Source organism: Triturus cristatus, chromosome 3_1 (assembly GCF_964204655.1).
Source record: "Triturus cristatus chromosome 3_1, aTriCri1.1, whole genome shotgun sequence".
Lineage (NCBI taxonomy): Eukaryota > Metazoa > Chordata > Amphibia > Caudata > Salamandridae > Triturus > Triturus cristatus.
Genome location: NC_140583.1, coordinates 823,099,656 through 823,116,880, shown reverse-complemented (window position 1 = coordinate 823,116,880; position 17,225 = coordinate 823,099,656). Strand labels below are relative to the sequence as shown.

Sequence of the window (17,225 nt, the reverse complement as noted above, 5' to 3'; positions counted from 1 at the left end):
CAATGAGGCCAAGTTCAGGGAGTAAGGGGGGAAATAGGACACTCACTGGTGGTCAGAGGGGTGAGTGAAGTTGAGGAGGAAAAAAGTGTAGGACGTCACTTTTGGCAGAGGTCATCATGAATGATGGTAATGCCCTCCAATAACTGTTGGCGATCAGGCCATTAGAAATGCTTGCCTGCAGGTGAGAGCTGGGAGGGAGAAGATTTGGTTGTCATCTGCATAGAGTTTATATGAGAAACCCAAAGAGGAGATGATGCAAGAGAGGTATTGTATAGTGAGAAAAGAAGATGGCCAAGTGCTGATCCTGCATTGGGTGGTCGGGTGGGTGCAGGTATATGAGCATTCTAAACAACAGTAAAGGAGCTGCTGATGTAGGAGGTGAACTAGGTATTAGCAAGGCGTGTGATGGGAGGAGAATTATGTGGCATAATCACTAGTTTCAAAGGGAGCAGATAGTCCCAAGCACATAGAAGTGGAAGAGAGTTAGTTTGGGTGTGCAGTGTTGATGAAGGTAGTTATTATTTGTACGTGTTCTTTTTCTGTAGAATACCGGGTATGAAAGCTTGATTGAAGGCCTAGAGCTGGCTATTTGATAAGAGGTAGAGTGGGAGCCAGTGGAAGACCAATTGGTCCAATGTCTTAGTAGAGAAGGGCAGTTGAGATACTGGGTGATATCTGGATGGAGAGGAGAGAACAGTAGTAGGTTTTTTGAGGAGGGGTTAAAACAATCTTTTTTTTTTTTTTTTTCCTCATATACCACCAGACGGGAAAGGCAATCCAAACGGGGAAGTCCCCTTCCCTCAACCCCCACTCGGTAGGATACGATTCCGATGTTAGGACCTTGGGGGGATAGGAAGGGGGGTCTAACCCTTCTGGCATTTTACTGTTTTGCTCTATCTACTCCAACATTTACTCACTGGGAGGCCCATTGATGATGTTGGAGATTGAGCCCCAACAGTGCCCAGGTAAAATCATCGGAAAAGTTTCATCATCTGTTCCGCCAGGCCATTAACGGTGCCCATATCTTTGCTTCACTGGAGGGATCACAGGCAATATCTGACTCACAAGTGTACATAATATGTTTCAAGCAATCTAAAAAGATAGGTGCCTTCTCGTTTTTCCACGCCCTGCATATTTATCGTCTTGCTAACAACATAACATAGAAAATAAGTTTAGAATCAATGGCACCTAATTGGTAATTGTTAACTAACCCAAACAAGATTGTCTTTGAATTTATGGTAAATTGTACATTTAATACTGCTGCAATAAATTCTCCTAGTTTAGCCCAATATTGCGCCAGAGAGGAACAGTCTACAAACATATGTATGTCATCAGCGGCGAGTAATCTACAACGAGGGCACCGATATTCTAGGTTGGTGAATCTTACGAGTTTCTTGGGCGAGATATAAACTCTATACAGAGTAAACAGATGGTTTCTTTTAAGTGCAGCTGGCTTGACTATAGTATGTAGCATTGTGAAGGAGTCTTCCCACAGCTCCTTAAGGTTATTATAATCACAATCAACCTGTTCACCCCATATTTTTAGGAGTTCGATCTCCGGAACTCCTTCTGCTCCCATCATAGCCCAATACGAAAATGCCAGCTCTCTTTTCCAGGTCCCTTTCTTGTTTACCAGGTCGAAACTTGGATTAGATGTACAAGGCACCGGCGCGAGAGTCGCCCACCAACCTGATAGTTGATAATATTTGAACCTAGTGAGAGAACCCTATGTCAAGGTAGAAAGAGAATCCCAATCAATGAGCTGTGTGTCCTTTAGGAGATCTCCCCAGTGTGTAATACCGGCCAACCTCAGAGGGCGAGCTAGCCGATCTTTTAAACACTCTGGGGTCCCTGGTGAATCCCAGATCGGGGCCTGGGGAGCATAATAGGGGATTCCCAACTTTTTCCTGAAAAAAACCCAGTTTGTTTGGGCAGCTATCAAAATCTTCAATCTAACTTTTTTTAAAAACCTGGGATCTCCAAATTTAAATAGAAAGTATTCCTGACCCTGGGGTACACTGTGTAACAGAGCCTGAAATAAGGAACCTAAAACAGTAGTATCTGTCTTATCTGCCAATCGTCTGAAGTTTTTTAATTGAAACGAATGACAGTAGATAAGTAAATCTGGAAGGGCAAGGCCCCCAGCTTTTAATTTTCTCGTCAATTTTTTCCAAGATATTCTCGGCAGTTTAGAGTTCCAAATGAATGAACCTATTTTTCCCTGCAATTTAGCTATGTCTTTTGGGTCGAAAGTTAATGGAATAGAGTTAAATAAAAAGGTGATTTTCGGTAAAATAGTCATTTTTATAAGGTTCACTCTACCAAATATGTTAAGCGGAAGCCCAGACCAACGTTGTAGGAGATGACAAATTTCCTTATAGACTCTATCAAAATTTATTTTAGTTGTCTGATTTATATCTTGAGCTAGATATATTCCTAAATATCTCATCTTGGGTTTAACAGCCGGGTATTCTTCGACCGAATTCCACTGCATAACCTCGGTTTCGTCTCTGTTTATTTTATAGCCGGATATTGCCCCAAAGTCCTCTGCCACAGCGAAGAGTCTGGGGACGGCCTCTTCTGGGTTCGATGTAAACATTAAGAGATCGTCCGCGTAAAGAGCAAACTTCAACTCCAAGCTCGCGATCTTAAAAGGTTTAATAATCGAATCAGATCTCAACTTAATAACTAAAGGCTCGATATACAAATTAAACAAGAGAGGGGAAAGGGGACATCCCTGTCTAGTGCCACGAAATATATGTACCCAATCAGTGAGACTACCATTTACTAAGATTTTGGCTTTGGGACTAGAGTATAAGGCTCGAATCGAGGCTATGAAGTTCGGTGGCATACCAAATGCATCTAATGTTTTCCAGAGATAGGGCCAGCTGACCTGGTCGAAAGCTTTTGTGGCGTCGATGGCCACGATAGTTAGGGGCGACTTTTCATTAGTCGCTACATCTATGGCAGCAATAGCCTGAAAAGTAAGTTCATTCAGCTGCCTTCCCGGCATGAAGCCTCTTTGATCGCTGTGGACCACTGATTTAATGACTTTGGCCAATCTCGCTGCCAGCACACCTACAAAAATTTTATAATCAGTATTCAGCAGCGAGATTGGCCGATAGGATTCAACAACCAGAGGGTCCTTATTAGGTTTTAATATTAGGGTCACTGTTGCCTCAGACCATGTTTGTGGCACAGCCTCGCCGGAGAGATGTATTTTGTTAAATAAAATTGTAAGGATTGGCACAATTAACTCTGGATTAATTTGATATGCCTCGACTGGGAGGCCATCCGGACCCGCTGCTTTGCCTTTTGTCATTTTCTTTAGTTGGTTGTAGACTTCACCCTCTTTAATTGGTGAACTCAGGAAGACCTTATCTACTTCTGTAAGATATGGTAGAACTAGTTGGCTAAGCCACATTTCGGCCTTCTCTGTAGAGATATCTCCTTGTTCCGCATACATCTTCGACATATAATTATGGACTTCTTTCGATATCTCATAGTTATTATAGGTTAAGGTCCCTAAATTTTGTAGAATCAAACTCCCAATTTGGTTCTTGGCTCGATCTGTTCTTGCCTTCCAGGCCAAGAAACGGCCACACTTCTCCCCATAGGAGAAATTGCTTAATCTGCTCGCATTCCATCTTTCCTTTATGGCTTTATCGAGGAGGGCCTGATATTCTGCTTTTAAGGAGTCTAATTCATTCGATAATATATCCACATTAGGATATTGCATTAGGGAGGCGAGTTGAAGTTGTTGTTCTTTCAATTTCATTTTTATGAGGGAGTCCGCTTCAGCTTTCCTTTTATCCCTGTTTCTCTTAACCGTGAGTGTAGTCACTATTGCCCTCATAAAGGACTTAAAAGCCTCCCATACAATCTGGGCACCCGCTGAACCACAGTTGAATCTGAAATATTCTTCCAACTGTGTGGATAGCTGTAACCTTACTTCGTCCACTTGTAATAATGATCTATCAAAAGTCCACCTTCTCATTTGTACTTCTTTTACAAGATTTACTGTTAGTTCTACTGAAGAGTGATCTGAGAGTAGAGCGGGAATGTAGGAGGAGGAGACTACTTGGGGAAAAAGCATCTGATCTATCAGGAAAAAATCAATCCGGGAATGATGCCTATATCTATGACTATAAAAGGAATAGTCTCTACCCATGGTATTTCTGGTCCTCCAAATATCCAGTAAATTGAAGTCTTTCATTATGTTCTTAAGTTCTAATTTTGTTTTGAGTAAAGGGGCAACAGTGGCTCTAGAGGTCCTATCCAAGTTTTTATCAAAAACCAGATTGAAGTCACCCCCCAATATTACAGGAGCATTTAAATTAAAGAGAGATGACTTCAAGTTGGCCAGATGCTCCGGGCAGTCCTGATTGGGGCCATAGTAGACTGCACATACCAAGGGAAAACTGTCTACTTTTAACTGAGCGGACAACCATCTGCCTGACGTATCTGTGTCATAATTCTCTATTCTAATTTTACTATTTATCCGAATTAATATCGCTACCCCTCTTGTACTTCCGCTTTGGCGAGAACATAGGAGATCCTGAACCCAACTTTGTTTTTCAAAGGCAATCTTACATTCCTGAGACTCCAGATGAGTCTCTTGTAGAAGGCATATAAGGTTAAAACAATCTTGATCGGAAGCATGTGGGGTAGTGCCTGTACCGTGCAAGTGGTTAAAAAAAGAGAGGGGTGGGTTCCTAAAAATCTTGGGAGGTCAAATGGTGTCCTGTAATAGATTGTTTATAGTTTTAGGACCATCTGTTCTCAATAGAAGAGATTATCGGAGAAATTGTTCCAATGGGCTTCCAGACATTGTTGTTTTGTGTAGAATGGATTTCACTGGTAAATGTTCTCTTATATCTACCCTCCCTCTGATTCTTATTAATTTGGTAACCGCTGACTCCATAGTGACCAGGACCAGAAACTAATTACACACTTCAAAATAGCAGAACATCTGCGCTGGATTATTGATTATTTGTGTGTAGTGCTTTCCGCTGCTAAAAAATCTCAAACACTAAGGGGCCTATTACGATGTCCGCCCGCCAGCGTAATAGTGAACAGGACCGTCCGTCAGAGGTGCGGTGGTCCCGCTGTAGCCATCAGGATGCCACCGTGGCGGTGGCATCCCCCATTCACAACATTGCGGCAGGCGGTGCTCACAGCACCGCCAGCCACAATGCTGTGAATGCACGTTGTGAATTGGCATGCACAAGGTGACAGGCACCGCGCGGTGCCTACCACCTTATACATGCCAAGCACTCCAACACCCTGGGGGCTCACTAAGTGCCCCCAACAGCAAAGATCACAAATCTTTACATGGCGGCAATGCTGCCATGGAAAGGCGAGTCACCGCCTGCATGTTAATATGGATGGCAGTGTCTTGCAGACACCGCCACCATATTATGGCCTTTTCTGTCCGGTCGGTGATTGGACCGGCGGAAAAGCGGCGAACGGTCTTCCTGTCCGCCGCAGACCACCCAGCTATACTAATATGGCGGGCGGTCAATCATGCAAGGATGGCAGGCGGATCGCTCCCGCCGGGCCAGCAGTGGCTACTGCCGGTCCGGCGGGGGTGATCTGCCCGCCATCCTAATAGACCCCTAAGTGACTTCAAACTCTGTTCCTTTACTTGTTTTGCTGAAACAAGATTTGTACTGCATAATATACTCCACGCTGATTTTCTAAATATATCTGAGTGTTTGTATTATTGGGACCACTTTTTATATTTCAAATAAAGTTTCTTCTTTGGGCTATAGCTGCCATGAATTTACAGGTTTTAAATAATTTATTAAAGGTCTGATGCTCAGATTGAACACAAACAATGAGGGGGTGGAGTTCCAAATCTTTAGACTGAGATAAAAATGCCCCACCACCCCAAATCGATCAAGTGCTCATCGGACTTACAAAAAACCTCCTTGTGCTTAGAGAACATGATGAGATGGTCCATTATCTTAGAAAGTGAGATTGAAGGAAAGTGGGCCCAGTCTGCAGACCACTCCCTGGCAAAAGCATGCGCATAATAATTTTGAATACTGGAAGAGAAGCCAAGATGCTGGCGCTATGGACTCTATGCAAGCATCAAGTATTTGCTAAGGCCTAAGTAAACAGAGGTACTGTAGTCAAGGTGGTAAGAAATTGCCGCTTGAAAGATGGTTTTCTGGCAGCTAATAAGAAGAAGAGGAAGAGTCCTGCAGAGGGTCCTCAGGCAGAAAAAGCATGTGAAAGAAAAAAGTGTAATAAATGTTTGCTGCTTTTTACATACTCCAGGCAGCGACTTCTTGCAGCTTGCCTGCATTGAACACTATGTATTGTGTCAGTATCAGGTATATTAATTCCCATTTATTGGCTTATGCCCCTGTCTGCTACCAAATTGCTGTCTTCTTTCAGTCTCTTACCTCACTGTGCCTGCCTCATGGTAAGGAGTCCACTCTCTGGGATGCACCTTTCTACATCCTTATAGCTCAAGTGCACAGCTGGAGAGCACTTCTGTGATCCTACTTCCCATACTCATAAATACTTTTGTGAATTGGACCCACTGTACCTTCATCCAGTGCAAATGCTATCCTCTGGTGCCTGACCGAAGAAGTTACTGACTTCATAAAATGCAACGATGCAATGAATATTGTTTCATCAAATGTTTTGTAAAAAAATATAATTGCTATACTTTCACATGTTGTGAGAAGTGGGATTTGACAGTTGCCTTACCTTGAAATTTTGCCTTATCTCGTTGCATTGCATAGGATAGTTTTTACCAATTTCTTCCATTCAAACCATAAATAGTGTCATTTAAAATAGTTATGTTCTTTCATTTCAGGAGGAAAAGCAAATAAATTGTAAACTGTCAGAAGAGGAAACTCATTTAGTGAAACTCGACTGCAGTATTGGCAACTTATTTGTTGATTCAGGAACAAAGGTATGGTAAAGTAAATGCTGTACAATGCCAAGCCCTAATCTTTTTAGAAGTTTGTCTTTAATGATATAATGAATGCTTGTGTTTTACATACTTCCTGCTACAGCAATCTTGTCATTTTGTAGCGGGCAGATTATGTGTTTACCTCTCTCAATTGTACTCAATACATCAACCTCAGAAGGATGAAAGGCAGACTTAGAAGCTATGGCCTAACGGTTGTCCACCTATATCAACAGTGTAGGCTTATCCCATAGAGAAATGTTAACAGAATATTTGACTCCATACAAAGGTTAAATCTAGCTTCAATGAAAATGCCTTCTTGGGGAGCTTAAAACTCCTGGAAGCAGGCCTCTCCACAAATTATAAAGTTACTCAAGGAAATAAATGGCTTGAACGCATTCCTCTATGAAGTCCCTGGAACGAGATCTCCTAGGATGAAGGTAAACCCAAATCTGTCTATTGGAAAGGCATTGTTCTCATGCCATCAACATAAACAAGAAGGTATTCAAATACTTCAATAAACTCCAGATTACAAATAAGGACATCATCGCTGACTCTGGAGCAGGATGGGTTGCCAGGCTAGACCAGAAATGTTTGGACCAGAGTGGAGATGTTGAATGGGAGCAACATCACCAATCAAAATCTCAAAGAAAAGTAAGATTATTGTTAATGGTGCCATATGCTCCCACTTTAAGGAGGGTCAGAGTGCAAGCAATATCCAAGGCTACCAACAGCTCCAGCTGGACTCTGAAGAGAAACAAGAATGGCATGAAAGCTTATTGTAGACCGAGGCACCTGTATTCTATGTATTTTATGTATACTGCTGATGTTGGCCAACTTTTTCTTGATCCACCCGTTTCTCATTCAGTTACAAACAGACTGAGCTATAATTGCTTGGCCCCCACCTTCGAGGCTTTACGGTCACCGGAGACAATATTACTCCACCATTTTCAGACCCAAAGCTTTGCCTAAGTATTTGTGCCTCACCTGCATGTTACCCACGTTTGTGTTATTCCAATGACGCTTCCCCTTACCCAGCTCTCTAAAAATGCATTTAGTGGTTTGAGTTCTTTACAAAAACTCTGAATAAAATATAATATAGAGAGCCAACAAACGAACTCAAAGGGCGGGCATCTGGGTATCCCTTGCTTTTAAGAAGACAAAGATGGATTGCTGAACATGTTTACCACTCTTGGCTCTCTATGAATGGAATTCCACATTTAAGTTCATTAACATCTGTGAATACACACAAAATAATGCACTGGGTTCCATGGATCACCATACCACTTTGCTATAAGAAATTCATTGGAGGCACTGCTTTCTCTGTACACTGTGCCAAGCCCTGGAACTCCTTGCCAGCCAAGAGGCAAACCTGCAGGAATACACTTCAGAAGAGGTGTGAAAACATGGCTATTTCCAAGATAAATACATGATCCCATAAACCAGTCAGAATATGGCTGTGCCTCCTGGGGCTGATTAAGGTTCATCTCCGAGTCTGCAGCCGATGCCACACCTGGCACTATGATCCATGCCAGTTGCTTCCCTGTTGATGCTGGCACTGATGCCACCGACATCAGAGGAGGATGTCAGACACAGAGGCGTATGTTGCAATAGGATCTGCATGTCAATGCTCAGGACTATCACAAATGTGCCATATCTTAATTGTTGTGTCTGTTACTATTATCTGGTACCCGGGATTTGTATTTATAATGTTCACAGCAGAATGTAACTAATAGCTTCTTTTACTTTGTATAGATTCAAATGGTCAGTCATGATAAATAGGTGAAATACCAATAAAGATATTTAAACAAAAAAAAAAAAATCAGAGGAGGATGTCAGTCCCATAGTTCTCTCCTAATCCAATCCGATTCCTTTTCGATCACGGCTGAATCCGCCCTTGAGTTCAAGCCCCACACCCACAGTCTCCATACATTCAGACTCTCATAAGACCGCACCTTTGCTAAGAGCAGCCCTCCAGTGCTTCAACAACTATTCAACTCAGACTTTAACCACAGAGCCAACCAGCTATTGATGATGATGGGGATGGTGGGTATGAATTCCCCCACACCTCATTATGATAGTTTTTATGTGGCCCTATAAGAGGCCAGTGGACTGGGTGCTTTCCTTGATATGGTGCTAGTTCCTCCACCGAACAGTTACTTCATTTGTCATGTTCATTAGATGAATGCCTGAAGTCTTAGATCTACAACTGTCTTCCATTGAGGTAAAAAAGAATGTCCTTATGTAAGTGTTACAACCTGGACAATTCTCATCTGATTCACCAAGACCCTGACTGACACCCTCATAGGCACTAAGATCAAACCTTGCTCTTGTCCATGCAAAAACATGCAGGCAACACGTTGTCAAAGACCCGTAACCTTGTATTCGCAGCACCCTACTCCTGAGAGCCTAGTACTAAAGGCCTACATTAGCATGGTTAAGCCCAATCCTTTTACCACTACTCCCCAGGACAGCGAGTCAAAATAAATTGAGGCATTTGGGAAGAGGGTGTTTTATTCTGCTAGCCTCTCCCTCAAGTCAGTCAAAGCCAGCTCTTTGCTGGGAAGGTACTCCCAGGCAATATGGGACTCAGTTGCTGAGATCTTACCAACAGTCTTGGGGAAATTATGCGCCAATTTCGCAGAGACAATTCAAAATGGCTAGGTTGCACCAAGTGCATAAACTGGCAAGACCTGAACACAACAGACTGCATAGGCAGAGCGGTCAGCACAAGTATGGTGCTCTGGTGCCATGCCTGGATGGGATGAGATGCAGGGCTTCTCCAGTGATATTCAGGCATCACTTATGGATGTGCCTTTTGATGAGCCTCCCCTCTTTGGAGAGAAGGCAGACTTTGCCCTCAAGTACTTTAAAGAGAGTAGAGCTACTGTGCACTTTCTGTCTTTCCACACTCACAAGGCAGTACTCCCAACAGTATTGCCCCTTTCAAACTATCGCTAGGGTCCTCACCTTCAGACAGTGTCAAGTCCCACCACCCCAACAACAGACATCCCATTCCTTTCGTAGTTGGGGTAGGGGAACTGGTAGACGACATAATGACCTGTAGGGGCAATGAACTTCCCAGTCCCCAGCTCCTCTGGCATTATCTTCCAGGCTGCTTTACATTGTTCTCAGGAGGACACGACCAGCCCATGGCAGGCCAGATCACTCATTTTCTCCACGGGTGGCAAATCATAACATCCGACAGCTGGGCCCTGCTGATAGTCCAATGTGACCATGCTCTACCATTCCTTTCCATCCCGAAACGTCTTCCACCTAAATCAGAAAGGATTTTGGGGAACCATTTGTCTATGTATCAGAAGGAAGTTAATGATGTCTTTGAGAAAAGTGTCATAGAGAGGGTCTCGGCCTCTGAGACTGGAAATGGGTGTTAATCCCATTATTTCCTAGTGCCAAAAAAGGGTGGAGGCCTCCTCCCTATTTTAGATCTTTGACCCCTCAGTTTTCTTCCTGCAGAAGGACAAATTCAAGATGCTTACACTGGCTCATGTTCTATCTGCCCTGGCTAGGAGACTGATTGATCAATCTAGACCTGCAGGATGCCTATTTCCATATCCCCTTCCTGCAGTCTCCCAGGTGCTACCTGTGGTTCAAGGTGGGCATTTTCAGTTTACTGTGCTCCGTTTGGGTCTTACTGGTGCCCTTAAGATGTTCACTAAGGTGATGCTGATAGTCGCAGCGTACTTTCGAAGGCCTTCCCCTATCTTGATGATCGGATGTTTCAGGCAGGCATCTCCAGATGACTGCAAACTGCCTAACATCATTGGGGTTCACGATTAGCATGCTGAATTAACACCCGATTCCTATGTAGAGGCTTTTTTTAATCCGAGACATCCTGAATATAGTGCAGTTTCAGGCCTTCCCCCTGGAACATCAAGTTCAAGACATTTTGGCTATAATCCAGAGCAATCAGGTCGGGAGAGACCGGACAAAGTAAGACGTGCCACACTGAAAGTTGGTGGCAACCCCGTCTTCCCCTGGAACCTATGGGGCCCAAAATCACACCATAAAGCAGAGAAAAGTTTTCTCTACTAATCCGTAGAAGAGTTAATCCGGAACATAGCGAAAAACTAGGGGATATTGTTCCTACTGACTTGGGAAACCTAAAAAAAGGGATTCCACACACTATTGGTCCTGATAAAAGCCAACGACCCGGTAAGGGTGCAGGTGGGCTGAAACATGTAGACCATTTTTTATGGTGAACAGTTTTCACTGTGTGATGTGAGGGATACATCGTATAGCCCAATATCACATCTACTTTTCATTTTTAACCTTACCCTTATCTAAGTTCTATGAAAACACTTTTTCTAGATAAGATGTAATTTTAAATCATAATTCCACATTTGGATCTTGAACAATCTCTACAACAGAGGGATCACCTCATGGTGGCAAAAATAAGACCCAATGATGCCGCTATCAACTATGATTACGATGGCAAAGCATATACCATTGACCGAAAATAGCTGTTGAGGATCCCACAGAATTATTTTTCCTTTTGAGATGCCTCCAGCTGTTTTTTTACGACTTACTTGGAAGCTAGGTGGGATCATAACCATACAAGGCTTCTCTTTCCCTCCGTTGATGAATTTTGATATAATCCAGATATTTCATCTCCAGTCCTGGGTCTTAGTGAGCATGGTTCTGAGGCTTCTTGGTCTACTGTTCTCCTGCAGCCCGTTCGTCGACCATGTTAGTTGGCATAAGTGTGCTCTGCAGTGGGCCCTATACTGAGGGAACATTCCAGACTAATCCGGGATTTGGAGGCCACTGCAAAAGATCTTCACCCTACCCAGAGCTGACGCTGGTGACAAATGCATCACTGACATGTTGGAAGGTGATTTGGGAGAGGGGACGAACAGAGGACTCTTATCTCCGGTGGAGACCATCTCCAACATCAACCTCCAGGAATTGAAGCCATTTTTTCACTTTAAAGCCTTCCTGCAGTCAATCAAGGCCAACATCACCACTATGTGGTATTGAAACTATTAAGGCGCGGTGGGATCATGGGCTTTGTGCCAAGATGCTGTACGCCTCTAGAACTGGTTGAATTGTCATACACCACCTGGCAGAATCTTTAACACCATGGTAGACAAACTCAGCCGGAGATCCTAGCGGATCAAGAATGGCAGCTCCACCTGGATGTGGCACAGGGCATCTTCCAGCAGTGGGAAGATCCCTGGCTCAATCTCATTTGCCACCACAGAAGACATGTAGTGGTAGCACTTTTGCATGTTGGAGTTCTTCAGAAGACTGTCTCTGAGAAGGATTCCACCTACAGTGGATCATGGGACTATTGCCTGCTTTTCCGCCCCTAGGAAAGTGTGGTACCTTGAACGTCTGGGCATGAGCATCAATCCTCCGATCAGGCTGCCACTTCAGGAAGATTTATGGTCACAGCAGCAGTTGAGTGCATTCGATTTTCATGGCAAATAAATGGATGCCATCCTGGCAACCAGGTGTCATGCAAACTCTGTTTACTCTTAATGTTGTGACATGTTTGTGGCTTGGTGTGGGACCCATAACAAGGACCAGTTGCAAGCTAAACTGTTGGCTATTATTATTATTCTTTATTGTTTGATTAATTAAAATCTTACAATGAGGCAATATACTTATAATAATCCAATTCATGAACATAAAACAGATAAAACTTGAATATTTAAAAATGTAGTTTTTTAACTGAGTTGAGTTTGATAAAGTCCATTTCATATTGCTATGTACATTTTAATATATATCGTACAGTACTTATAGAGTTTAAATTGCGCTCTTCTAATTTTGATCCAATTCTTACTAAAAGCTTTACAAAAGCGGAATTCATTAGTAGATCGTCGGAGTGCAGACATATTATCAAAGCTTGCCTAAATGTCCTTACTCCTCGAGCACTGAAAAGTTTCTTGAGTATGGTTATTCTTTCAAGTTTCTGTCCTGGGAAGAGACTCAGTAGGTGAATAATGTTCTCCTATCCAAGGTGGAAGATGACATGGGCCCGGTAATATGCCAAAACGTGCTTTTGTGAAGATTTGTTTATTTTTCAATGACCATGGAGTTTCTAAGTATGCTTGTACCCTCTTTTTTGTAAACCCATTCATTATTGACCACGCGTTTTTTCTTTTTGCTAGTATATCTTTATCCCTAACCAGCAATAGATGATTCGTTGTATTATTGATTGCTTATTTAAATGATTCCGGGGTTATTGTAGTCCCCCAGATTGGCATCACAGCAAATTCTTCTAATGCTGCTTTTGAATATTTCCAGGCCTGTGATTTCCTGTTTTCACTTATTTCCTGCCATAATAGTTGGGACATTTGGTTTTCATGGTCATTTTTTATTCTATTCCATACTTTAATAAATTGACCTTTTCACACATATAACTCGTTAGTTAGACCAAACTCCAGCCTTATTTGCGCTGGGGATGCATTATAGATTCAAAAATAAACAACCAGTCACTTTTTCTGACTCTTCTGCAGAGTCTGACTCATCTGACCAAAGTGCAGGACCGAGTTCAGCCCCCAATACTCCGAATTTTTTAGGGAGGGGCCAACACTTCCAACCAGAGAGAGGGAGGAACAAACAGAGATACAATTTCCAACCAGGGGAACGTCAGACACGACGGAAATTCTACCAATGGGTTACCAGTATTAACCGAGCCCCTCATTGAGGATATTCCTCTTAGACAACCCATTGAAGAAATTCCAATCTTTAACCTCTCCAGCCATCAGCTAGCCACTACTGAAATCTCCCTCCTCAGTAAGGGACTCTCTTATGTACTAACTGAAAAAACTGACTGGTTTAAGATACAGACTGAAATTTTCCAATTCTTTAGAAGAATTAGACTACAGGCCTTTTTTCTTAATAGAGATACTTCCCGTCCGCGGCGGTGCGTCCGTTGGGTCGTAGCCCCCCCACTCTCAGTTTACTTAAATTCAGAGACGGCGAGGGAGAACAACTGACAATTATGTCAGTCAGCATGACGTCAGACCACCCGTGGGCGGTCCGGCGTCATGTTGACTGACATGCAGTCAGACCGTCACCAGGGGCATGGAGCAGCACAATGCACAAGTGCGCATGAGTGGGGACGGAGGGCGAATTTTCGCACCGTGCCCAGTCATGCGCACTTGTGTTTGCAGTTCTGGCGCATGCCCATTAGGAGAGCGAGGGTTGAGCAAAGGCTCAAACCTCGGTCTCCTAATGGGCAGGCGGGCGGAGTGTAAAAAGTGCCCCCAGCCAATCCTGGCGCTGCCAGCAGCGCCAGGATTGGCTGAGAGGGCTTTGCACGCCCACTTGCAAGCAGTCAGTGATGTGTGCGTGGCTGTTCCCGAGTGTAGGCGGCTAGGCGCCAACGGACCCGAGGCAGCGGACCTGCTCAGGTAGGATTTTTTAATTTTATTTCAAAACTCCCCCCCCCCCCACCTCCGCGATACACCCCCCCCCGCGACACCCCACACCCCGCGAGCTGCAACTTTTCGGACCCTAGACCTCTTCGGCGGGGCCATGGAAACAGTAAACAAAATGGACTGATGCAAGAGCAACCTTACACGTGCCTGCGAGGGGTCTCACGCCATGCATGAGACCTCAATCCCATCCTGGCTTGTTATACCACTTCAGTTTGCATGCTGGATTTTTTAGCCCATACCTTTGATGATAAACGTGAAAATACAAGTCCCAGAATGCAAGATTCCTGTGGCTAAAAGGGCATGGCTGTCATAAGATGTTGCACTTTGTATAGGCCCACTTGGCGCACTGTGACAGTTTTGATGTTGCTTTGCTAGACTAAAGAACGGATACATCAATTTGCCTTGCTGTGTAACTTGTGTTAAATGTTGGTAACCCGTATCTCTCGTCTGCTTTGTGCAATCATTCGAGGTGCTGCAAATCCTCCTTGCCTCTGTAGATACCGCATCAGTACTATAGACATGCCCAGAGCTGTCTGCTTGCTATCACAGTCAGGTCATAGTATAGATTTATTTTACCGATTTATTTTATCGGTAAGATTGCTAAGTGAGTTGTTGCATGTGTTCAGAGATGCATGTATAACCGGCAGATCACGCGTTACAAAAGTGTTAAAGTAGCTGTATGAGGTATTCACCCACTGCAAAACCTGTAAGGCAACTGAAACTTGTATTATTTTAAGGTTGGTTAAAGTGGTTATTTTTGACAAGTATCAATCCTTATTATAAAGTGCCAAAAACCAATTCAGTGTGCACTGGTACAATGAATGACTCAGTGAGTTGAACACTTGCCGATTGAACCTTCCGTACCTTATAGCTTACGAGTTCCAATCTGAGCCTTCAAACTTCCCCAGGGAAAAAAATTGAATACCATTAAATTAGACAAAAGGTGCACGCGTTATTACAGAAGAGGCGTATAGAGAAGTTATTGTGTTCTACATATATGGTTATTATTAAAATAATGACACACCTATAGAGACATTTCTAAAGCACTTGCATAAATCTTCATATGAGAACTTGATAAAGTAAAAAAAACACTTTCAAATGTCATTTTATTTCTTCGCACTTTATGAAGTAACAAGCTGACAACGCTTCACTGAGTACAGACCGGGAAGGAGCACGTTGCGGTTCTCGCGGCCACACTTCCCTAATAGGTGATGCCGGCTTCGGGAAGAAGGCAGCTCCGCATTTCACCAAACATAGAAAATGCGCACACGCTGCATGAACTTCCTCAGACATCTGTTGCCATTGGCTGCTCTCATTGGAAGGCATCACCAGGGGCTTCCGCAGTGTAATTCAAGGCGACAGCCAGGAAGTGTTACCAAGAGGTCTGGGAAACACGCCGGGGCCTTGGCTGGTGGGAGCATGAGTTCAGGGAGGAGATATGAGAGATATGTAATTTGACTCACAGGCGCTTCCCTCAGGCGCAGGAAGGGAGGGAGGTGGAGCAAGGCAAAGAAGCAATGCACATTTCAAAGGGGGTTGGGTGACGAGGTATTTTGTGCATCTGATTTTTGCCCACCCTTGTGTTGCGTAATTATTCCACACACTTCAGTTGACAATTGGCTGAGTTGCTATAGATGATGTTTTGAACGCCTTCACAATTGCATTATTGACCTTCCTGCTTTCTCAAATTTGCTTGAAAATGCACCATTTGTCCACTCTTTTTTCTGCGTAGGTTGTTCCGGCTCGCTCGCTACGCTCGCTCGTTGCACTGCATTAGGACAATAATTTTAATCCTCACCACTTTCAAATGTCACCAGCCGCGCCTGCTTCCCCTAATTGGGACACTACGGGCCTACGACCTAAATCCACCTTCAATCCACCTACGGGAGCATTGCCACCTCAGGTTTTATCATTCGAGCATCTTGTCTTGAAAGATTTGGAAAAACTAAGAAGTCAACCCAAATTTGTCCCATACAATATAAGCATGGAAGAGAAAAAAAGCCTTCTCCACCTAAAAAATGCAGAAAACATTGTCATCAAACCATGTGACAAGGGTGGCGGGATTGTGATCCAAGACAAGTCCAATTATGACAAAGAAATTATGCGGCAGCTAAACAACAATACACACTATGAACCATTGAATAATAACCCTCTCAATGGCATAAAAGATCTAATACAAACATCAACCAAGGCCGCAGAAGAGGCAGGCTACATCAGTCACAATGAGTTTCTATTCCTGGATAACAAAAACCCTAGAACTCCAGTACTTTACACACTGCCAAAGGTACACAAAGATTCCAGTAATCCTCAAGGCAGGCCAATCCTCTCGGGATGTGATTCCATTTTGGAACCCCTAGGGAAATATGTCAATTTCTTTATTCAAGACATAGTTACAAACACAATTGCCTATGTTAAGGACACAACACACTTTATCAACATAGTAGAAAAAGAGACCTTTGACCCTTCTTGTGAACTTCTGGTCACCTTGGACATCGAGTCACTTTACACTAACATCCCACAAGACAAAGGCAAAGTAGTCATTGAAAAACATCTCAACAACAGACCACGTCCACATAGGGTACCGACTGAATTCATCATTTCCCTTCTCGAAATAGCTCTCTCTGAAAACTATTTTCTGTTCAATGAGAAATACTATAAACAAAGGAAGGGTACTTCTATGGGTGCAATTTTCGCCCCGAATTTTGCCATACTGTACGTCGATGAAATAGAGAGGGTATTCATCCTAAATGAACTCAACCCACACCGTAACAGAATTAAAAGCTGGCATCGCTACATCGACGACGTGTTTATGATCTGGCATGGCTCCAACTTAGAACTCGATGAGTTCTGCCTCTGGCTTAACAACTGCCAGCCGGACCTCAAGT

General features: G+C 43.5%; 1 protein-coding gene across 1 annotated transcript in view; it reads left to right on the top strand.

The window, feature by feature from the left end:
• Positions 1 to 17,225, top strand: part of ITGA4 (integrin subunit alpha 4) — a 466,594-nt gene that overhangs the window by 344,469 nt on the left and 104,900 nt on the right. Inside the window, exon 19 of the mRNA XM_085646210.1 lies at positions 6,833 to 6,931. Within this exon, the coding sequence (XP_085502336.1) occupies positions 6,833 to 6,931 (99 nt within the window). The remainder of the gene's footprint in view (positions 1 to 6,832; positions 6,932 to 17,225) is intronic.